Source organism: Podarcis filfolensis, assembly GCF_964270895.1.
Source record: "Podarcis filfolensis genome assembly, chromosome: 7".
Lineage (NCBI taxonomy): Eukaryota > Metazoa > Chordata > Lepidosauria > Squamata > Lacertidae > Podarcis > Podarcis filfolensis.
The window spans coordinates 84,891,092-84,916,032 of record NC_139603.1 but is presented as its reverse complement, the minus strand read 5'-3'; the positions used below and the strand labels follow the sequence as shown (position 1 = coordinate 84,916,032).

The 24,941-nt window shown below is 40.7% G+C and overlaps 1 protein-coding gene across 30 annotated transcripts in view; it reads left to right on the top strand.

Annotated features, from left to right (window-relative positions):
• The window catches only part of PTK2 (protein tyrosine kinase 2), a gene marked incomplete at its 3' end in the record, with an annotated part of 202,889 nt that overhangs the window by 115,663 nt on the left and 62,285 nt on the right, over positions 1-24,941 (top strand). For all 30 annotated transcript variants that reach the window (XM_083621903.1, XM_083621918.1, XM_083621889.1 and 27 more), the window contains 9 exons: positions 3,940-4,019; positions 7,708-7,770; positions 10,898-10,952; positions 13,168-13,308; positions 14,076-14,153; positions 14,930-15,037; positions 17,078-17,195; positions 18,709-18,739; positions 22,338-22,390. In XM_083621903.1, coding sequence (XP_083478029.1) covers positions 3,940-4,019; positions 7,708-7,770; positions 10,898-10,952; positions 13,168-13,308; positions 14,076-14,153; positions 14,930-15,037; positions 17,078-17,195; positions 18,709-18,739; positions 22,338-22,390 — 727 coding nt within the window. The remainder of the gene's footprint in view (positions 1-3,939; positions 4,020-7,707; positions 7,771-10,897; positions 10,953-13,167; positions 13,309-14,075; positions 14,154-14,929; positions 15,038-17,077; positions 17,196-18,708; positions 18,740-22,337; positions 22,391-24,941) is intronic.

Genomic DNA, 24,941 nt, shown 5'->3' with positions numbered 1-24,941 from the left:
GGTTACTTGTTGCTTTCATCTTTTTTAAAGTTTCTTTTTTGGGGAGATTCGGGGATTTGGAGGGTGAGGAGAGGAACTGTGATGCTGCAGTAGACTGCAGTTAGAGAAATGTTTAAGACATAGCAGTATGCTAGGGCAGTTGGCTTTATATTCAGATAAGAGGTACAATCTTACTGTTCCTTTCCATTTGTGTTAAGGGGAAATTGTTTCCTGGATGTGTAGTATCCAAAGAAGAATTCAGAGTTGTGATCTAGGTGTATTTGCTTGGTTGGTTTGATGCACTTCATCACCAAGGCTAGAGCACTTTAGAGCTTTTGAGGTGATTGCACATTTCATCTTCTCCTTGACTGAGCATCTTGTATTCAAAACGCTTTTTCGATAGGGTACAGTTGTAAAGTGTTTACTTTTATTTTTACTTCTTTGCATTCTCTTAAGACTGGAAATAGTGTTTCTGGGGCTTGTGTGTGACCTTTTTCATGCACTGCTAACTCAAAGCAAGCCCAAGAACATTTCCTAAAACAACGCTTTTCTGTGCTTCTTAAAATTCCTAGTGGTTCAAGATCAAATACAACATTAGACATCATATGAAGGTGGGGAGGAAAGCATGAATAGTCGAGAGAGAGACTGAAACACTATTGAGTGATGAACCCAAAAGAGAACATGAGCATACCTGTGAAATATGGGGGCAGAGGCATATAGCAGTCACGGTTGTGTTCTCATGGTCATTGGGAGCAGCAGATAAGTTTGCATGGACTATTAGACCAGGAAGTCTGGCATGGAAAGGAATAGATTGCCTGGGGAGGAAGAGGCATTTGTGGCTGGGTGGCCAACCTGTAGCAAGGTTGCCTTAAGTGGCACAGGACATGTAGACTGTGACACTTCTGTAACAGGAGCAGGAGAGCTTGTTCCCTGAGGCAAACTACTCTGAAGTGCTCAAGGGATGCTGACGTTTTCATTCTAATATGAATTAGTGTGGCACTCTTTTATATTTTGCGTTCCATCTGTGGCTCGTGTGCCATAAAGGCTAGCACCTTGGTTTTGGAAGTGAATGGTAAATATTTTAAGAGACACAAGCAATTGAAGTACAAGTCATGTATGAAGCAGAGGCAGATTTAGGGGAATGTGTCCTGAGCCAAAAGCGCACTATAGGGAGCGCTGTAGAATGGAGGGGAAGGTGGGGGCTGAATTTTTGGGTTACCCAAGGGCACTGCTGAAATTTGAGAGCCCAAAGTCCGCCACTGTAGGAAGAGGTCCATAGATAGTGCTTTTTTATTGACATCTGAGTATGTTTCTTGTCCCTTGCACTTTACGGAGAGGTCTTCTGTGATAATTTAAAAACCTAAGTGAAGCACAGAATGCATTTTCCCATAATGTCAAACATTTAGTATAAAAAAGCTACAGTACAGTGGTACCTCTGGGTGCAAACGGGATCCGTTCTGGAGCCCCGTTCGCAACCTGAAAGGAATGCAACCCGTGTCTGCACATGCGCGGGTCGCGATTCGCCGCTTCTGCGCATGGCATGCGTGTGACATCATTTTGCGCGGCTGCGCATGTGCGAGTGGGGAAACCCGGAAGTAACCCCTTCCGGGTCGCCGCAGGACGCAACCTGAAAAAACATATCATGAAGCAAATGTAAAAAAGGTATGACTGTACAGAAAAAGGGAGCCGGGGGTTGGTTAGAATGTTTCAGACTAGGGCCTGAGAGACCAGAGTTCAAATCCCCACTACGCCAAGGGTGACCTTGGGCCAGTCATTGCCTCTCAGCCTAACCTACCTTATAGGGTTGTTGTGAGGAAGAATTAGGAGGGGAAAAACCATGTATGCTACCTTGAACTCCTTGGAGGAAAGGAGGATATGAAAGGCATAAATAAAATGTATTTTACTGGACTGTGGTTTTGCCCATGGCACTCTTATTTGGCTTTTTACTTTGCTTCCTCTTTCTGATTATGAGGGAATATACAGCACAAGGTGTCTAAATGTTTGGCTGAAGGTTTCGTGTACTATGATTCTGACTATGAAAACTATCCTTGTATACCAACCAGTGAATGCTATTAAAAAGAAATAAGAAAGAAAATGTTGTACGTGAACACACATTGATTGTCCATATTATTTTGGGAAGTTTAAAATTGAGTTTTCCATTAAAGTGAGTGATTTAATAGTGAGGAATGGTAGTGCAATGGGCAACTCTTGAATTTTGTGAAAAGAAGCATATAATTCAAGGGGAAATACTACATTAATTAAAATCAGCATGTTGATCTGATTAATGTAAAAGACTCTTTTTGTAAAGCAGCTTTGCAAGGGTTTTAAATTAATATACTAGCTTCCTGGGGAAGTATATCATTATAAAATTAATGTAATTGAACAGCAGTTCTAATTAGTAGATATTAAGCTCACAATCATTTTTGGGAATCAAGTAAATATCCACCAATAAGTGCTGAAAAAACGCCAAGCTTTCAGTGTAATTCTGTTAAGCTCTGATTTGTTATCTATAAACTTTAAGCGTTTTTAAGATGAAAAGCCCTATTAGGCCTAAGTATTCATAAAAATTAAGTTTTCATGTAGGTTATCTCTGCTTACCCAGCTATTCACAACGTTGGCTGTTATTAATCAATCTTCCTTCTAACAGAGTTGTTTAAATGTCCAGTGGTAGTCATGTGCTAATGTTAATTATTGCCATTAAAGTATACATCTCAGTCAAGGAGGTCTGAATTTCATTTGGGGATAAATTATATTTTTAATTACCAACCTTTATTTATTTATTTACTGGGTGGGGGAATTGGATGACTATTATTGTATCTGTTCTTGACCCTCTTGGGTGGAGAGTCAGCACCAGGACTCTCCTTGGAAAATCCTGCTCATGGTTTGTTTCACAAACTGAGGTAATTATGAGTTCTCCCACATAGTGACGATGAAACAAAACCATGGGTTGTGTCCTCAAAGTTGGTTTGGTTTTCCAGCTGCTCTTGCCTCGTGTCTTTGTAGACTGGCAAGCATCTGAGCTGACACGGTGTCCAAGCAAGCCATGATTGAAGAAGGGTGTTGGGTTCACAAATAACACCAGGCCATTCTTGCAACAAAGGAAAGTCAACACTGAACCATGGTTTCAGAACACAGTTTGTCATTACACAATTAAAAGTTAAGCTGCTGAGCAGTGTACACACTTACCACCAAGCCATAGTTTAATAAATCATAGTTGAGTTAACCTTGGCTTAGTGTTGTGAGCAAACCAGGCCATTGCTTAGATGAGCATCTATCTTCTCCTTCAAGTGATTTTTTTTTGGAAGTTCAACTTTTACAGCCTCCCTAATGCCTGTAGTAAAGCTATGGGGAGCATGTATGCAATAAATTCATTATCTATCACCTATTTCCATACCACATTTCATTGATAATTCTAGGGAGTTTGCAACCATTTCCATAAAAACAATGCAATAAATCTAGAAAAAATACGAATCCACAGTAGAAAATACCACATCACTTCAGGAAACTTCACATTTTGGAGGTATGTGATTGGAAGGCAAGCAGGAGTGCTACACACTCCCTCTTTTTGCTTTTTCTTGGTTAATGTTTGAAATCAAGAGTCTCATGTCTTGCCAGTTGTGCATGTGTACATTTTCAGATTCAAGAATATTGCTCAGCTACTCTCTGCACAAGGGAAATGCACCGTATCCCTCTTTGGATGTTGCACAAGAAACTAGAATTCTTTTCCTCACCCTACTCCTCAACCCACCTTCCCCCACCTTTTAATGAACAAATCTGCTCTTCATTACTCATGGAAAAGATTGCTTGGAGCTTGAGAATAATTTACCTCCAAAGCAGACTGATGAAATTTGCTTGGAAAAGTATTGAAACTTGCAGTGAACGTGATATTTGAATGAAAGTATATTTGATGTCATTTATACTGTTCTTATATATGACACATTCCTCTTTGTTTTACTTTAGGTGAAAAATGACTATATGGTAGAAATAGCAGACCAGGTGGACCAGGAAATTGCCTTGAAGCTAGGTTGCCTTGAAATCCGGTAAGGCAATAATTTTTACATATTTATTCAAACTTTTATAAGCTGAGCAATTTCCCTTATTCTTGATACCCTGATTGATATGAAAATTGGGTTTTTTTAAAAAAAGGTTTCCTTAAAAGTCTTTTTAGAACTTACAGTGTTTGGTGTAATACAATTGTAATGCTTTTAAATTTACAGATTTCCCCTTCCCCAAACTCCCAGTTAGTGGCATTTTTATGTCGCTTCTGCTCAGTTCACACAAGCTTAACTCAAATGGTTAGAAATTAGCCACAGTATTGAAAGTTAGGCAATACAAATACATTTACTGTGGGAGAATGTTTCATCAACCCACATTTACAAATCGTGAAGAGTTGAATTAGGAGCATTGCTGTTGCCCCTTCCTTAACTTATTGTCCAATACTTGTAAAGTGTAAAAAATTTCTATAGAGAGAAATAGAGAAATAGGGAAAAGTGAATCCAAACATATTTTTTACTCTTGTAACTAGGAATACTTGGAGTTCGTCGGGGGGGGGGGGGAGACTTACTGTCATCTGTCTTAATGTCTCCGATCTGAAACTGATTTTTTTGCCTTTCTGTTGCCTTTCTGCCACCCTCCTGAGCCTGAAGCTCAGTCGAGGGGATATTGTGTGCCCTAGATCTGAGCAATGGGCTTTGGAGACTGTCAGGCATCCAAGTTGCTTTTTTGAAAAGCAGAATACTGGCAAAGATGCTGTGGTCTCTTTTCATGAGTCGTCTCTTAATAAATTATCCAGGTGCCATGCCAGAGCTGCAAATCTTCTTTCTTTCACAAATACACATTCTCACTCTTGCGAGCACAAAGTCATGCTCTTGTATTTTATAATCGGTTTCTGGGAATCACAAGTGGGAAGAGCAGTGTTGTACAGTGGTGCCCCGCAAGACGAATGCCTCGCAAGACGGAAAACTCGCTAGACGAAAGGGTTTTCCGTTTTGGAGGTGCTTCGCAAAACGAATTTCCTATGGGCTTGCTTTGCAAGACGAAAATGTCTTGCGAGTTCCTGCGGGTTTTTTTCCCTTTCCCCCCCTTTTTCTAAGCCGCTAAGCCGATAAGCCGCTAAAAGCCGCTAAAAGCCGCTAATAGCGCTAATCCGCTAATCCGTCAATGGGCTTGCTTCGCAAGACGAAAAAACCGCTAGACGAAGAGACTCGCAGAACGGATTCTTTTCGTCTTGCGAGGCACCACTGTACTCACTATCTGCTTACAGGTTTCCCATAAGCATCTGGTTGGCTACTGTGAGAGCAAGGGTGGTTTCTTATATTCTTAAAGCAGCAAGCACTTATTTAATTGAGATTATAGTGCGAGTTATGGAGCCCCTCCTGTTCCGTATGCCCCACATAGGTTATGTGACCCTTCCTTTTCACAGGGATCAGCCACAGCTCAGGGAGACTTTATCTGGAGTCTCATTTTCTCCATGGCCCACTCTATAAACATAAAGCTTTATATATAGCTCTGAGACTGCACCGATGGGTCAGAATATTATTCAGATTTGTCTCCCCCTCCAGTGGGGTTGTCTTTGGAATCAAACTAGGTCGCTGGCTATCCCCACAGTGGAAGTACAGCAGGGATGCGTGGAATGGGGCTGGCTTTCCTACCATCCAGGGAATTTCCTTTGCAATGGAGACACCACCACCCTCTTCTGCCAACAGCACGCCCTCTAAGTGTCTGGTGCTGCCTGCCTTCTGAGCTTCATAGCTGGACATTTGGTCTGGTTAGGCATCTACAGAGCCAAGCTATATTTCTGTCTCCAGATACATGAATGCATATTATAGAATTGCGGAAATGTAGGGAAGGGCTGCAGCTCAGTGGGACAGTGCATACTTTGCCAGGGCCGTCTTAAGCATATCCAGCGCCGTGGTGCAAAGCTCCCTCTGCCCCCCCCCGCCGTTTCCCAGAGTTTTTTAGGGAGGATGGTGCTGCCGGGGGGCTGGAGGAGGCGGGCAGCAGCTGGAGGGCAGCTCCTCCATCAGGGAAGAGGCGGAGGCTGGACGCGGCGCCTCCCTGCTCAGCTGGCCCCTTTGTGCTGCGGTGGCCATGGCAGACAGAGGCTCTGGGTACGGCACTGCTTCGGCACAGCATGGTGGAGGTGGGTGAGGGCGGCAAGCTGATGCCAGGAGGCTCTGCGTCCAGCCTCCACCTCTTCCCTGGCGCCCTCCAGAACATGGCGCCCCGGTGCCTGGTGCCACTAGCCTCTATGGGTAAGACGCCCCTGTACTTTGCATTTAAAAGGTCCAGGTTTAATCCCTGCCACCGTCAGAAAGGGCTGGGAAGCCTGTGGCTGGAGAGCTGCTCTGTATGCATTTCCCCCCCCCCCCACTGTCACACTAAGCTTATGTTTCCTGGTCAGCTGAATGCTGTGAAACTGAGCCCAATATCACACCAGGAAGGCTGTAGAACATGCATGAAGGCTGGAGCCATGAAGAGCTCAGCCTAAGCCCAGCCCAACCCAGTCCTGCTGGGATACCAACCCTAAACAGCATTTTGTAGTCTCCTCCTATTTTACAAAGCACAATAATTTTTAGCATGTTAATAAACTCTTCCGGATTACGAAGAGGGACAAGAGAGATTTCGGAACAATAGCTGATGAAAATTCCCCAAGCGTAAAACTGTTGTTCAATGTCTTTTTGTTGAGACAGTCGCTTTAGTTCTGCTATTGTCTTGCACAGCAAGACTCAGAAAAAGTAACAATCAATAAGAAATTAGTGGTAAATCAAGCGACAGAGTAATAGGGAGAGAAAAGCAAATGTTGAGCAGTAATTTTGAATTACACCATTAGTGCAAATGCTCTTGCTGGCCAAGAATAATGATGGCTGGTACACGGCAGCTCAGCACTGTCAAAATTGCAAGTTTTAAAGAAATGTTTGGGTGGAAAGGTGGCTGAGGATTTAAATTTTCATCACAAGCATATAATATGGTTTGAGACAAGGAACTTGATCTTTTTGAATCACAAGCCCTTGTGATTGCAGATGTATAACAAAACAAATTAAAAAGTGAAAAGCCCAACACAAAATTGAGTAAGGTTTCCAGTGGCCAGAGGCTGGACATTCAGCACTTTGAAGAGCCTTATATATTGAAGTGCTGGCTGAATTAATTTGATAGGATTCGGAAGCTCCAATATGCCTCTCCCATAATGCAGGGATTCAGCCGCAGGAGGATGGTGCTGTGTTTTTCCACTATACATGCAGCTTAGATCAATGTACAACGCAAGTAGAATGGTTAAAATTCTTAGAAAAAATAAAATAGAGTAAGTTTATTGTCTTAAAAATAACTATCTCATATGTAAATCTATTCGAGTCACGTCATGGAAAGCATATTCTGTTCTTCGATGTTATAGCAATAAAAGGTGGGTCACAAACAGAGGGGACCTGTAGCAGTGCTTTGGGTTTGTCCTGGGATTAATGATGGGCACAGTTGTGATATCACACCTTGAAAATGCTCCTCAGGTGATTGGGGTATGGTAAGTGTGTATGCTGTGACTCTCTTAATCTGCGAGAGGATTTAGTAGCATTATTATGACAAATTCAGCTCTTGCATGTTCATCGTTTAAACAGCAGTAGGTTTCAAATAGTCAAGTTGCTGAGATACTTTTATATGCACTGATGGCTTATCTTGTGCTTGCCCAGACAAGTATTTACTCAAGGTGTTTTTGTTTTGTGTCTGTGCTGATTTCAGGAGATCATACTGGGAGATGAGAGGCAACGCGTTAGATAAGAAGTCAAACTATGAAGTATTAGAGTAAGTATATCATTTCAGTACCAGGCCTGAGTTGTCTCTTGCTTAGGAGAAAGAGGATAAGTTCCATTAGAAGCTGCATTACTGCCACTCTTCACAGGGAGGCCATGATACGAAGTCTGCTGTTATTGCTTTAATTAAGATAAAATGGGAAATCGTAAAACCTAATAAATTTCAGACCTCTGAACCTATTGAGGAGGCAAGAGCTCATCAGCTTCTGTCTGACCAAGACAAATTGGATTCTTCATAGTTTAAACCTGCTGATATGCAGTATCATAGTGGTTTCAATCATCTGCATTCTGTTAATGCATCTGGGATCAGCCGGTCTAGTCCTACAGATTTAGCAGTGCTTTGTATAAAATGGATTTTCTGTTTGTGATTAGATTAATCAGTCACGGGACTAAATTACTTAGAGTCTTTAATTACTTAGCAGATTCTGGAATTATATAATCGGTGGCTTTGTTTTCCCTTTCTTTCCTTTCCTCCTGTACTAAGTTACAATGAAGTTAGCAAAATCACAAATTGCCCAGCATGTGCTCCAAAATTGAGTTACTCATCATTAAAATCTGGAATATTGACCTAGGCAAACTGTGAAAATGTGGCTTCTAGCCAAATTTCAACAGAGAGCTTGAGGAGCTTTGCATCCAATTCCAAAAAGACAATTGGCATTGCTACAGCCCATTAAAGGGCAGTTTTGTTTTAGTGAACTTAGTGGCTAAGTGCATTAGCAGGTTTTCTAGGAAGTGAAAAGACTTCCCTACTAAAGCCTCAATAGAAAGCAGAAAGGCACGAGAGGGTAGAAGTGTAAAACAGATGGGCAACATTCAGCTTCAATGCTATTTGAGGGTTTGGAGGACCTGTTATGAAAGCAAAAGGCAATGACAATTGCAACGTTAGATGTGCTATGTAAATGGAAGAACCACCAACCTTTCAAAGTCTGTAGAGTTAGTTATGCCTTCAGTGTCCACTGTTATGTCCTACCGAAATATAAACTGATTATTCCTTAACAAGCTGATTTTGAAATTGATATCTAACTTAAGAGGGTGACTGGAGGAGAGAGGGTGGATTGATTTGGGGGGGGGTTAATATTGTAAACCACCCTGTGATCCTTGGATGGACAGTATTGAAACTTAGTAAAAATAGCAACAGCAACAACTGACCTGTCAGCTTGACATCGATACCAGGAAAGGTCCTAGAGTAGATAATTAAACAGTACATCTCTGAACACTTGGAAAAGGATGCTGTGATTTCTAATACCCAGCCTGGGTTCCTGAAAAACAAGTAATGCCAGACGAATCTAATTTCTTTTTTTGATGGCAGATCAGGGGAATGCATTGGACACAGTGTATCTTGATTTCAGTAAGACTTTTGACAAAGTCGCCCATAATATTCTTGCAGAGAAGCTGGGAAAATGTGGACTGGACTAGGTAACTGTTAGGTGGATTTTAGCTGGTTGACTGACCAAACACAAAAAGTGCTCACTAACAGTTCCTCGTCATCCTGGAAAAAGTGACAAGTGGGGTGCTGCAGGGTTCTGTCCTGTGGTCATTGTTGTTCAACACCTTTATAAACACCTTGGATGAAGGAATTGAGGGGATGGTCATCAAATTTGCAGATGACATCAAACTTGGAGAGGTAGCTAATGCTGTAGAAGCAGAATCGGGATTCAAGATGACCTTAACAGATTGGAGAACTAGAGTAGATCAGGCCAGTGGCCCATCTAGTCCAGCATCCTGTTCTCACAGGCCAACCAAAAACAAATAATATTTATTTGTTTGTTAAATATTTATTTGTTATGTTTTATCAGTGAGCTTCTGCAGTGAGCCAAGCTTCTATCATAGCCAGCCAGATATCGCTATAAGCAGAGCTTGAAGGCTGTTAAGGATGATGCAAAAACTGTTATAAAACTGTAAAATATTGTTCATACCAATACACAGAAACCATGTACGGTAATAACATTAAGGTGGCAGTAATGTGAGATATTTTCTTTGTAAATATTTCCAAGATGTGCATTGCAGTCCCTCTTGGAGTGCTCTTGCATGTCATGTAGACTGTCGGATTTATCTAATCCTACATAGGAAGATAAACTGCATGCAGTTTGCATCTGAGAAGAAATACATCAAAGGACTTAATATTTATGAATGTTTTATCACGTTCTTCCCCAGTTTAGCATCCTTGCAGACACTTGTGCTTGTAGCTGCAAAGGAGAATGTTCTGCTGCCGTTAATCTTATATGTTTTGGGGAAAGATTTTTAGCAGGGTCTTTTTTCTTTTCTTTTTTAAAGAGGCCTACAATCAAATGCAAATGATTCCACTAAATGGTAGCTGGCTTTGTGTATCTGACATCTCTGAATACAACCTCTATAGAAAGGAGTCCACATCCAGTTGTTCATTAAGTAGTGATCCCTGAAACATCTCAAGTTTCGGCCCACTATTCAGAATAAAATTAGGCAAAAGGAGGAGCCCTTTCCCAAGTGTCAAAGGGAGAGGGGGAGATGTGTGTGTGTGTGAACATATACATACACATATATATGAATGATAAAGGGGAACCTTCCCTCAGTTTGTATATCTATACATCCAGTACAATTGCCACTTAAATGATTGCTGATGAATTTGCACATTATTTTTCACATTTAGAGATTAGCAGATTGGGCTAGTGTCAAAGCTTCAAATATAGTCACCAAGTAATAAAAGTTTGTTTTGTCTATTACCATTACAAGTTGCTTCTGCTTGGTGTATTTGCCTTATAGATACAGTAAATAAGGAAATTGTTAAATGTTTTGGAACTGCAAGAAGGGGTTTGTTTTGTTTTTTAGTAGTCTGATTCCCAGCTAGAAGTTTATAAAAGAACTGTTTAAAATGATATATAAACAATGTTGAAAAGGTTTTTTTTATTGTTGACAGTTTTTTATGAATTCTTCCTTGATTTGTTTATTAGCACGTATTGCGTGTACACATACACACACACCCCTGCATATTTCCTCATAATTTTATTGTTGATTTACACGAACAAGACACACAAATCCCAAAATCTGTATTAGGGTAATGTATTTGTTTGATCAATCACAAAATCCTGTCCAAGTACAACACTTCTCATAAACATGACTAACTCTTGCTTTGATTATTTCAGGAAAGATGTGGGCTTAAAAAGATTTTTTCCGAAGAGTTTGTTGGATTCAGTAAAGGTAATTGTATGTTCTATTCAGATGCTGGATGTAGTTGGATGGTGTGTGTTGATCATTCCATCTCCTGCCCCTCAAAGTGTACATTTATATACCATATTTTTCGCCCTATAGGACGCACTTTTCCCCCTCCAAAAATGAAGGGGAAATGTGTGTGCGTCCTATGGGGCGAATGCAGGCTTCAGGAAGCTCTCAGCAAGCCTTGGAAGCCCACGGGAGTTCCCGTCGGGCTCCCTAGGCTTGCGGATAGCAGCCTGCATCTCGAAGCCTGGGGCGGCTGCACAGGGCGCCCCGGGCTTCGGTTCCCCGACCTGGTTTGAAGCGCCGCCATCCCGCTGCTCCCCGACCTGGTTTGGGCTTCAGGCAGATATCCGCAAGCAGTGGGAGCCCGGCGGGAAGTCGCGACGGTCTCCCAAGGCTTGCAGAGAGCTGCCTGTTCTGTGGGCCTGTTCTTCCCCCGCCCCAGCCCCGCGCCTGGGGGGGAAATAATTTTTTTTTCTTTATTTCCCCCCTCCAAAACTAGGTGTGTCCTATGGGCCGGTGCGTCCTATAGGGCGAAAAATACGGTATTTATTTAGTGCTGCCCATTTCATGGCGTTTCAAAACACATGAGAGGACAAGTAACCCCTGCTCAGGGGCTTACAATTTTGAAAATGGCCCAAGGGAATGTGGTGCTTTACTCAGTACAAGCAAAAAAAGACATAGGCATATTGAACAAATTCCTGACTTGTTTTGCTGTCAGTTTCATCTCTCAGGAGGTGGAGGAGGGAATACAGGGAACTGCTATTCTTTATCTAATTCTTACCAACTGAGACCAGCGGGCAAGTACACATGCAAGAACCTTGGGGTGAAAATGACTGTGTTACCTTGGAATTTGTGATAACTGTGTATGTGTAAACTGGACATAGCTGGACAGGTAACCTGGATTTTTGGAAAGCAGACTTGAGGAATTTCTAGCAATGGCTAGAAATTCTGAGGGAGAAAAGAACTCAAGAGGGATGGGATATTGTGAAGTGTGGAATACTGAAGGCACAATGGCAAACTATTCCAGTTAGGAGGAAAAACAAAAGACATCTAAATAAGTTTGTGTGGCTGCACAGAGAGCTAATGCTGATGAGCTGAGATTTTGGAAAGGATATGTACAGGAGGCAGAAGGATGAGTACAATGAGTAGCTTGCATGATTAAGAATGTAAGGTATCAGGAAGGCTAAAAACCAGAAAGAGCTGAGACTAGAGAAAGGGCTTCTTTGGTTATGTTTAGATAAAGTAGAAGGACAGAGAAGCGGGTAGGTCTTCTGTTTAAGGAATTATTAAACCAAAGATGAAGAGAGGGTTAGAATTACTCATTTTCTATTTCACCTCTGTCTTCTCCAACGAGATGAATTGTGTTCAACCTCAGGATAGGTAAGGAAGCTGTTAGAGAGCACCTAGCTACGTTGAAGGAGTTCAAGTTTCCAGGGCCAGATGAATTGCCTTCAAGGGTGTTGGAGTAGCTCACAGATGTTTCAGAACCAGTGACTATTAATTGAGAATTCTTGGAGATCACATGAGTTGCCAGAAGACTGGAGATGGGCGGATGCTATCCCTTTCTTCAAAAAGGGAAAAAAATCAGGTCCGGGAAACTCGAAGTTAATTAGCCTGATGTCAATACCGAGCAAAATTCTATAATAGATTATTAAGTGTTCAATTTGTGAGCCTCAAGGAAAAGAGTGTGTGGATTACTAGGAGCCTGAATGGATTTATTTAATTTGTTCCTCCCAGTTCTGTACAATTTCTGAATGTCACAGGCTTCTGGGCAATGACTACTTGAGGGTAGAGTAAATATTCTGAATGTGAATGTATGAGACTGAGAGGAAGCTGCCCGCAGTTTCATCTTCACTTAATATTGGTTTAGAAAATAAGATCAAACCCCATACACTGGCAGTTGGTCCAAGTGCATCATAATACTCAGATTGCCTTTTAACATTATGGAGTAATTAAGTTTATTTCAACCTTTCTTCTGCAACAGCACCTGTTAAAGAGAGTTTGTTTTTCTTTATAAGATGCAAGGTGGTAAACAGCTGTACATTATTCATGCTTGACAAAGCTTCTTTCTGCTTCAGAATTGTGAATGCCCCCCCCCAAGTTTGTTGGGCAGATGTTTCCAACCTTGTGGTGATGGATGCAGTTTAATATTCGCTCTTGCCGTCAGGACAGTGATATCTCTTTCATTACCTAGGCCAAAAACCTACGGAAAATGATCCAGCAAACGTTTCGACAGTATGCCAACCTCAATAGAGAAGAAAGTATTTTGAAATTCTTCGAGATCCTCTCACCAGTATACAGATTTGACAAGGAATGCTTCAAGTGTGCTCTGGGTGTAAGTATGCTACATCCAAGTGCTAGGGCATATTACAAAATAATCAGGGTTATTTGTAGGCAGGTCACGGTTTATTAAACTATGGCCAGCAGCTTAACTATCATTTATTGACTATTGTTAAAGGTTGCTTGTTGACCAAGGCATGTTGTTGTTGCATGAACATTAGTGTTAACCATGGTTTAGTGTTATGGGTGAACCTGGACGTTCTCCTTATGGAACTGTCACTACTCAAAAGGTACAGAACCGTAACGGAAGAGTGTCAGAAAAATTCAAATCAATTTCAAGGCTTGGCTACTTTTTCTTGCTGGTGTTTTTCTCTATTCTCTTTTCTCTGTTGTAATATGCCAAGGTTTAAGGGATTATCTGCCAGCTATGTTAATTGTGGTTCACTGTTATATTCAATCCAGGACAGAGGTGACAATGGTGTTTTTTTAGGGGGCGGGGAAGGGAGAACAAGAGTTTGGTAAATGTGTTTGTTATATCCAGCTAATCACCAACCATATAATACAGTTACACACATTTTTAAGAATCATTTTTGAATTTGAGGATTGAAGACTGCACTCAGTTTCTGTGAGTCACATTGCCGCTGTGTCTAAAATTGAACTCTCCCCTGTTGGCTTTTTAAAAAAATGAGTTATTTTACATAATGCCAAGAAGCAATGATAAAGCTGTAAAGATGGAAGTTGTGTAGTAAATTTGATGGTATTTACCCAATTTCTTTTGTCAATGTTCTTTCCAAATCATCATCACCTCTGTTAATATAAAAGTCAAGCTGGATAATTTCGGTCGAGCTGGCCATTGGTCCAGAAGAAGGAATCAGCTACCTTACAGACAAGGGTTCCAATGTAAGTCTGCTTATCCACCAACTGTATTAACATGCCTTGGAGTAGGAGGTGTAAATGAATGTTTAGGTGGAGGTTAATCTCAAGTTATATTTTCAGGCAAAACTCTGCTGCTCCCATCTGTTTCACCCCCTAAAAAGCAAACAAACCACAGTCAGTCTGCATTCTGTGCTCAGCCCTTATTGGACTGTTTATACGGATTCTCCCTAAATATGTTGTACTTCTGCAAATCTTGGGCTTCTCCTTGGGTATCTCTTTTTTTGTACTTGATGAGTTAGCTACGTAAGCATACTCCCCTGAACACTGGAAATAGAATATGATATTGCCACTCTTCATACCATAACTTCTGCATTTTTGGTAGGCTTAAATTGACTCCTAGGGTTTTATATTGTGTTCACCACCACCAACCCCAAACAGGCTTCTTAGTTTTCAGGAAACTTGACATACAGAAAACAAAGCAAACAAATGCTGTGTTGATTACGCTTCCCTCCACCCTCCTCTCCTCATAGGAGATCTCAAGTCAGTTTCCATTTGGGCTCTCTGCCAATAGTTCATATTGCTCCATGGTGCTCTAGGCCAAGAGTTGCCATCTCTTTGCTCTCTTCCCTTTCCCTGGGCAGAGCTTGTGACATTGCTCTGAGGCTCTATTAAAAATGACAGGAAACTGGCAGAATATGGTAAACTTCAGGAGGATAGTGGTAAGTGTTTAAGGATGGTCGGGTGATCTATAGTACTTGCTGTTACTGATGCTTTCACTTTACCCCCGCACTTTTCTGTAGCTTACTCACCTGGCAGACTTCCATCAAGTTCAGACCATTCAGTATTCAACTAGTGAAGATAAGGACAGGAAAGGAGTGCTACAAATGAAAATTGCTGGAGCACCAGAGGTAGGCAGATTACTGTTGAGTTTTCTGTTGCATGGTCAGGCAATTAGACCTAATTCCTTATTGTACTTTATCAATACTTCATGAACAGAGGTGGGTGTCTCTCCCAGGACAATGTAAAAACTTGGATCATTGCCTCAGACTTCTTTGTCCCGAGACTGCAGCCCTCTGCATTAATAATGCTAAGAATGATGTATTGTAGAGTCCCAGCTGCAGTGAGGTACCTGCCATAGTGCTATTCTTTCAGGCTTCTTGGATCCAGAGTGGCTGAGATTATGTCTGCCTTGCCAGTTGTACTGGACCACATGCCCATGCTACAGTTCTGCTGTTCCTTTTGCAGTAACCCCATGGTGAGGGTTGCAGTGGAAAGCCATTACTGCCCTCTGTGGGTGCTCCTTATTATGGTGTGTTTGACAGAAACTGCTACCCTTTGGAGTGTGTGAGCACTACATATTTGTGGTTAGACAGGTCAATGTGGGAAACCATGTATGGAGTTTTGAACCTGAGAATGACTCTTCCCTGACCTAGCTGTTACATTGGACGTAATCAGGAAAACAGTGGAGAAGAGCGAGAACACAGAAATGAGCAGTTAAGTCATATAAAAGATGGGTGCATTTCTCTGCTTTGGGAGATGTTGTTACTACCCAAGAAACCAGCACAATGCACACAGTGCGATCCAGAAAAAAGGTGTGACTAGCGGAAGCTTGCTTTTGAAACTTGATACATGGAAGCATACTGAACAGCTCTTTAGTTGGTACCATAAACCTTCATCAATTATACTTGGTGAAAATGTGGTATATTTTGTGCTTAATATTTTTCTTAAACTTTATGAACTATGCACACAATCAATAAGCAAGTATTCTGGGGTTAAATAAGAGACATTCAATTTCTAATTAAAACCCAAACTGCATGCACTTCTTTGGTTATTAGTTGTTATTTTATTCCAGATAACAATTGCCAATCAAGTTTAACCTCTGTTTGTTTATTATTTGCTTCACACAATTTATATTCCACACCTTCAGCATTAATTTATGTTAGCACAGGTAACAAGTAGCAAGAACAATAAAAATACAATTGATAAATTACAGACAACCCCAGTGTGTTTGTGTGTGTGTGCGCGCGCGCACATTCCAGGTCATCACACATGATGGCAGCACACATATAGCCTGCCCTCCCCTCATTCTGCCCCCTTTTCCTGCCACTTCTGGGTCACACATTCTTTGAATGTGTGCAAAATGGGAGTTGTCTGTAATGCAATAAAGCATAGAAACTAAGACAACACTGTGAAACATCATTTCACCCATCTCTTCAAATAGCAAAATCAAAACTGCTCCAAGTTAGTTTGTTTTTAAAGAAAAACAGCAAAACTACCTTTTGCTAAAAGCCATGAGAAAACAGGAATGTGTTTGCCTGGTGCCTAAAAGGTAGTTAAGTAGTCACTGCACTGGGCCTCCCTGTGGCATTCCAAAGGTGAGGAGCTGTCAGTGAAAAGCCTTTCTTATCAAAAGGTGAATTGTTTCTGAATTCTCCTCCCATTGCCTCATGAATATTGCTGATGCCCAGTATGTTTTGGATTCAATCCAAATAATTACAGTCCTAATCTTATACATTCTAAGATACAGGATGTAGCTGAAAACCCTCCATATGGAGAGACCCATGAAGGCAGCCACACAGAGAAAGCAACTTATGAGCTGATTTGGCCACATGGAGATATACTGCTTTCTAGTAAAGAGATGGGACTTGTTGGCAGCTGAAAAAATACGCTACTTTATTCATGCGAACTGGCATTAGAAAGTGGCATTTGTCATTGTGGTCGTGCCAGCTCTCATGTTCACATCCTCCATGGGGCCGCTCCCATGTGAAAGGCTTTAGGGTGTAACAACTGGGACCTTTGAATCATTTACTCACTTTCCCCCCTATTTTCTGTTTTTAAGTTGCATGCTCTGCTCTGACATAACAGCTCAGCTGTACTACTAAATGTTTGTGTCTGCAAATAATGCCTCTTTGTTTGGTGCCCTGTTTTCTCGCTCTCTTTCTCTCTAGCCTCTGACAGTGACAGCACCATCCTTAACCATTGCAGAGAACATGGCAGACTTGATAGATGGCTATTGCCGGCTGGTCAACGGTGCTACACAGTCCTTCATCATCAGACCTCAGAAAGGTGAGATAACATTTTTGTAGATAACTTGCATTATGTCTAGTCAGGTTTGGTGTCATTTAGCTTGGGGGGTGGCTGGAATCCTAGCCTGGAGAACTTTTCTCTTGTTTACTAGGGGAAATCCGTGTGGTTTCTGCAGCCAGGGGATATACAACTAATAGCAAAACATTAACAAGCGTCTGAGATGCCAATTCCAACAGCTACTCTTATATAAGTAATTTTATAGATGGCAAAACCATAACTTAGTCATATTGCAAAACTGTCAGCTAGTTTGTATTCTAAACTAGTAATAAAATATCTCTTGCTTACACACAAACTTAACTATCTCTCCCTATGTGGTCCATCATACTTTGTTTGGATCATGTATGTTCTATAGGAAGACAGCCTTCGTTTTTAGACACACATGCATTCAGTCATACATGTTTTTATTTATTCTATTCTTCCTCTATGGAAATCAGAGTGGCACCTATGGTTCTTTCCCCCCTTTATTATTCACAACAATCTTGTGAAGTAGGTTAGGCTGAGACATAATGAGCAGCCTAACTTCACTTGATAACGCTATGTAGCATGATGGATTTTAATTTTCATCTCTCCAGTTCTGATATTTTTGGTTACATGAGCTTTGGCATGCTCGAAGAAATTTTAGACTCAAACACAAGATATGAAAACTGCTGTTAGAATCATAGAAACATATTTTATTTTGGCAAATGTGAATTATTCAGCGAAAAAGAAATACATAAAACTAAATTTAATTTTAAAAAATAACTTTTGATTATTAATATTAGTGCAAAAATAAAATAGTTGTTTAAATGTAGCCAAGTCCAGGAACGGCTTTTGCCTTGTTGCACTGAACACAAAAGAGGTTGTCTGCAGAGAGTCTAGCTTATTTTCTACTGACTGGTTATACTTCAGTACCCCATGTCTGATAGACAAATAATCTATAATCAAATTTAAATTTCAGACACTACTAAGAGAGGGAAATTATTCAAGTCTGATTTTGATATCTTAACACTAATAGTGTAGAATAGTGCAGCCATGATTTCGGGGCTTTTTCATTGAGTACTTGAATTTTTGTAATATTTTACTTTCAGTTTCTAGTCTCTTGCTTCCTGTATGTTGGACCTTCTGCAGATGTTCTAAAAATTGCTTGGGAAAGTGAAATAATAGTTAGAAGTTGACCCAAAGTGTAAAAATTCAGTTGCTCAGAAAACAGTGAGCAGATTTCCTGTAGTTTTGACCCTTCTGACACAATAGTAGTGTGTCAGAGTTTTTCTGAAGATTTTCCCTTTCTACAGGTATCCAGAGATTCATTATAAGATCCTTGTACTGCATAAATGAGGGGCATTTGGAAGCTTTATGTAAGGCTATTAGGGAAAATGTGATATTGTAAAACTTCCTCCTAGAATTTGAAGATAGAATTAGCTTTAATTAGCAGCTTTCCTACTTGTGAAATATATTTTATGCATATACCTTAAGAGCATGTGACAATCGACTGTCTATTTTCCTCTTCATGCAGAAGGCGAAAGAGCTTTACCGTCCATACCAAAGTAAGTCTTGATACTTTATTTCCAGAAGTTAAATAATACTTTGACATGTATTAATTTGGGGGTTGTACAGCTAAAGTCTTTAAATGAAGTTAACCAGCTATTGTTTGGTTCCATTCATTTTTATTCACCATGTAACTCAAATACACCTGGATAACTCTTGTAGCATCATAAGGATGGCAGGTGGCAGTGTGGGTTCTTGTGGCCTCCATATCTCTTTGTGACCAAACTGCTGCTGGATTAAAATCAAATGCCTTTGGGAAACTCAAATGCATACCTGGCAATAATTTAGTGATGGAATAAGTTTTTTGATGCAGAAGGTCCCAGGTTCAATCCTTGATAGTAGTAGTAGTAGTACTACTACTACTACTACTACTACTAATAATAATAATAATAATAACAACAACAACAACAACAATAACAACAATTTATTATTTATACCCCGCCCATCTGGCTGGGTTTCCCCAGCCACTCTGGGCGGCTTCCAACAGAATATTAAAATACAATAGTCTATTAAACATTAAAAGCTTCCCTAAACAGGGCTGCCTTCAGATGTCTTCTAAAAGTCTGGTAGTTGTTTTTCTCATAGTGTGACATGTGAAGGCAGCTTTTTGTGGGAGCTACATTAGGGCAATACACTTTCCTCAACTATATTTTATTCCATAGAAAAACCATTAAGTGAAAAATTTCATTAAATTAATAGGAATATTATGAATGCATACAATGCTATTCAGATTGTGGGGTTTAAAAGTTGCAATCCCTCCCCCCCTCCAGCCTGGCCACTATCCCAGGTGGGTGGGTGTGTACCCCTCGCCCACATTATGATAGCTTTATTTTACCCGGGGACATGTGTGTGCATGCACAAAGCACTATTGCTGTAAACTAGAGTAAAAAAATAAACCCCAAATAATACAGAATCCAAATCTTTCTTTCTTTCTCTTCCTTCCTTCCATTAAATTTGTTAGTTGCTTTATCTGTACCAGGGCACACCTAAAGTTGACTTGCAACCAAAGAGAGCCAAACAACCCCATCATATATACATTAAAACCAAGAGGAAACAGAAATACATTAAAAACATCCCCATACACTAAGGTCCCAGACAGTTAAAGGCCCAAGGCCTGGCTTTAGAAGAAAGTTTTTGCTTGGTGCCTACAGATTTATGATGATGTCACCAGGCAAATTATATCGCAATAGATTTAGAACATTGGTAGAAACGATGATGCAAATTTCCCCCCAGAAAAGCTCTATTATTATTGCCACCTTTCTTTTTCTTTTTCCTTTCAGGCCTCCTTTTGTTCTGATTTGGTATATTCATTTCAATCAAAATAGGTCATCTCCATTTCTTTGTGGTCCTAAAATGCAGCATATTCATGATAATGCAATAGCTTTTGTAGATTATAACTACTGCGTGTTGTTAAATAGGCAAGAGAACTTAACTTCACCTTCAGCCAAATGGCTGAAATATGCCTCATGCAGGGGTGTGAGCCCTTATTTTGGCTCATTACCCCCTCGAACAGGGCCTGAATCCTCAGCACATTGTTTGAGGCTTTTGGTTTCAGGGTTGAGTAATGGCCAAATGGTGACTCAGGCAAGAGCACAATGGGCTGCCAGCTTTAACTCTTTGCTGCACTTGCTCTATTTTGAAATATATCCCAGGTGCTTAATAGATATCTCAAGTGGCTGTAGCCCTGTTAAGTGACAGTATAAAAACAGCTTAAACCGAAAATATTTTACAGCATTTTCCAAAGGTCAGTGGAGATGGGCTAAGGCAAATCGCACAGGGCAGTTGGTTCTGCAAGGCAAGTGCTAGGACAAAAAGACCCTGTTGAGAGCATTAGTCTTTATTGTCCGCAAAGTTCTGAATGTTGTAGTTAGGAGGTGGGGAACCTTTCCAGCACTAGGGACACATTCTCTCCCCAGCAGCTTTCCAAGGCCCACATGCCAGTGGTGGGCAGGGCCACAGGCAAAAGTGGGTGGAGCAACAAAGGTAGCTTTTACCTTTGCACAGTAGGCTAGTTCCTACAAATGCTCACACGCCTGTCTCGGTCCTCCATCCAGGCAAACAAGAAGCATTTTCAAGGGCACATTCCTGCAAGGAACAAGCACTTGAGGAAGATGCAAAGTACGATCTATGAGCCGTAGGGGGGCAAGGGGAATGGCTTAGGAGGAAGTGTAGATTGGGGAGAGTCCTGAGGGTTTTAGAGGGCCACATTTGGTTCCTCGGCCTGAGGTTCTCCACCCCCTTTGCTTGGTGATTTCAGGCTGAAGGGATCCTAAGCAAAGCTCTCTGGGTGGACTTGTGTAACAAAAGGTGATAGCTATGGTGTTCTTTACCTTCTGTATTTGGGCTTTCTAGAGGCTGGGAAAGAATTTAGTTCTCTTGACCAGCAACATGCTCAGCCAGTTCTCCAGTGGAAAGAAAACATTTAAGTATTAATGTGTGTTCCTCAATCAGCAGGCTATGCATAAGGAGGGGTCTCTCATGTTTAAAATCCACTCCATGTTTTCGTAGCGGTTGTAGCGTACCATAATCTGAAGCTGTCCCCACCCAGATTTTACTTAGGACTCAAAATGCTCTTCTCTACACAAGCTAGACCAGGTCAACCAGCCACTGAAAGATTCTGGTAGGCTTCAATATAAGTAGTTGTTACTAAAGTTGTAATAAAATCCTGTTCTGCTTGGAGAACTACTCTGGTTTTTTCCTGGTCTCCGAAGAATGAATATTTTAACTTCTCTTGCTGTGAATGTAGGAGCCCCTCGCCTCCTTCTGACAGCACACACACAAAATGCTGTGAGGCCACTTGTAACTCCACACTCCCTTTATACAGCATGCTAAATCTAAAGAGGCTTCCTTTTGCTGAGCTTCGTTTTTTTATTTATGCAGTTATATATTTTTATGTCATAAAACAGTCATTTTAGCATAGTGTATGTTACTTTACTGTAGACTGGTGGTCACAGTTTTGTAGTTCATTGTTGCCCATGTTTACTCAGATATCTCTTACTGAGTTCAGTGGGACTTATGTGCAAGTAAATGTAAAGATTGCAGACTTAATCTGTTTATGAATTGCTCATACTGTTTCATGATTAAAACTCTCTTGATGTACAACCACCACTGAAGTTAATAGATTGATAATGGATAAATTCTTAGCTGCACTAAGTTTTCCCCCCCAGGGATGAAATAATATTTAAGAAGGATATGCCCTACATACTTAACAGGAGAGATAATAAGACATGTAATAAAATGACAACATAGCCCTCTTTCAGATATAAGAAGTAGGCGCAGTGTTGAATTGGGGTAACACTAAATGAAGATTAGAAGCAATTCAAAATTAAACTCTTGCTTGTTAACCCAGTTTCTTTACAAAGCTATTCTCTTCTGACTTGGTCAAGATGAGTCAAGTTTAAAATTGGCTCCTCATAGCATTCCCTTTACTCCCCCCCCCCCCCGGTGGATTCATAATGGTAGAGACAACTTTCTGCTCCTCCAAAACTTTTCACTGTAGAAAATGGGTTGGCCCTCCTAATTGCAGGTGCCCTGTTAGAATGAATTATCTTGAGCTACAATGTACAGCATTCACAGATTTGAACTCTTGTGTTACAGGCTGGCCAACAACGAGAAGCAAGGAATACGGTCGCATACAGTCTCTGTATCAGGTAGGACCTGCAGTAACTTTGCTTATGAAGACAGTTTTATTTCGGTAATTTTATATATACTTCTCTGCTGCTAAATATTTTAAAGCCTTTGCTTACTTCCTCACAAAATATCATTGAAGGCTGGGAGGGGGAGGATATGCTGGGGTTTTTTTGTTTTGTTTTTTGTTTAACAAAGGCATCTCCTTATATGAAGCTTAGATGAAAAGTGATTACAGTACATAATTGAATTGCTTATGTGCAGGTTACTTTTCAACCAGGGGTAGCCAACTTGGTGCCCTCCAGTTACTGTTGAACTACAACTCCCTTTATCCCTGACCAGTCCCTGACTGGAAGGCATCCTGTTGGCTACTCCTGCCCTTCATGATTCACATATGCAAGGGCTATCATAGAGGGGGGAATATACAACTCAATGAAAACTGCAATATCTTATATCATTGCCTTTAATAAAATGTGTGCATGTGCTCTGTATCTACACGGATTTAGTCATCAGCAACAGAACTTGATATGGCTGTGAATTACTGGCTTAATAAAGTGCTCCATTTTAATCTGCTGCAATTCCCTTGTTTGCATAGAGTTACCAAATACTAGGATCACTCTGGGATTCTTTTCAAACGAAAACATAAAGTAGTGATCCTTGCTGAGAGCAGAAGATTTAGAGGCTGGAGAACTTAGGACTGTTCGGCTGATGCTGTAGTTCAGTAGGAAATGTGTTGTATTTAGACCTGGGTTAAAATCCTAGCATTGCAGTGGATTCACATGGAGAATCTTGGCAAGTTGCGCCACTTGGAAATAGGTTTGACAAATAGGCACTGGTGATAATGAGTTTTATCCTTATTTTTTATTCTATTGCTTTTGTCAGTTTACATATATTTGCTTCAATCTCTGTGTATATAATGTTAATCATCCGTGGCTACTATAAGAGAATTATTGTAACCAAAAAGCATTGTACATGCTAAAAATGCTGTGGAAATAACAAAAGAAGACTATAGGTTAGCATGAACAGTCCTCCCCTACTTCTCTCCCCAAACAAACCAGGAGCAGTAAGCCAAGAACAGGCCTTGGCTACTCCTTGTGGTTTGTTTAGAGAGAAACATGAGCCTGGGGTTCAGATGACACAAAAAGCCAAGTCTGGCGGCTTGTTGCTCCAAGTGCAGCCAGGAGTAGGGGAGGAGTTGACCAAGGGCAAATGCAGCCCTGAGGCCACACCAGATTAGCCACCCCCTGGTTTACCTGTTGTTTTGAGAGGAGAAGGGAAGGAAACACACAGGGATCACGAGAGAGAATTTGTTCCATCTATGCTGAGAAATTAAAAGGTCCCATTTCGTAAGTTAGCATCAAAGTTGGTCTCAAGTCTTTAAAAACATTAAATCTATAGATGCAACATGTTCATGAATAATGGTTTGTGTAACATGGAGAAGTTGGGTGGATAGTATCAATATGCACATCAAACTGAAGTCTAAGTTGGATTGCTCTATGTATCATTATCTAGACATGAGGTTGTGCATACAGGATTATGCTTTTTTCTGTTCTGGCTCTTTTTTGTTCTTTTTGGTGAGTCTGCTTTTCACATCAACCTTTTTATTGGCTTGTACAGCTGGATTTAATTACACTTGATTCTTGAAGAAACTACTGGCCAATTTCTTGTTTAAACAGAGAACTCTTATTACAACAATGGAGAGCCAACTGGGAAATCCATCACCACTTCACTAGAGCAGCTTGGATGCATTCTTAAATGTAGCAAAGTCTAAGGAGTACAGGCCAAAACACAGAAGGATAACTTTTAAATCCTTAACAATTCAGCCATTGGGCTGCAGTTTCTAAACACTTTGTTATGAACCATTAAAGCCCAGTTTGTGTAGAAATGTTGGAACAGCTCTAATGACTCATACAGTCCAAATGGTTATTCATACAGATTTTGTTACTACTAACCATTATTTGCACAAAATAATTTCAAGTCATAGTATAGTTCCTTCAGGTTTTGGCATGGGCTGTTGTCATGTTGAATTCATTCCTCAGGAACAGATCGTTAGTGTGAAAATTATATGGTAGTTTGGGCATAGTATTTTTCAGGGGGGGATAGTCTCTTTGGGTTTTTCTCGAAATGTACCAACTAGCTTCAAAGGAAGTTGTGTTTCATGCAATCACATAAAAGAGGCACACTTCCCAGTGAATATGTCTGAATGACACTGAACAATGAAAGCAACAGATGCACACAATGCACAATTAATGTTGGCTTATCTAGCTTAGCAGAGTTTTAACAGCACAGAGTCTAATGTGCAAAACCAGCTGTGGTGATGCCATCCCAAACTGCAGAATGAGAGCTGTCATTTGATATTTAAAGTGACTTGTAGCCCAGAGACTTAAAGCGAGGCAGGGTTTTATAGATAGGCCTCACCTTTCCCATCAAAACCAAGAAACACAAAATCAGAATGATGCTCTTTGATTTTATCAGCATTGCTCTTCTTTATCGTGCATAAATCCAAGTGTTCTAGAAGTTCTGCAAAAGCTGCCAGCCATTTAAAGAACAAGGTCACCAAACAAAAGTATCACT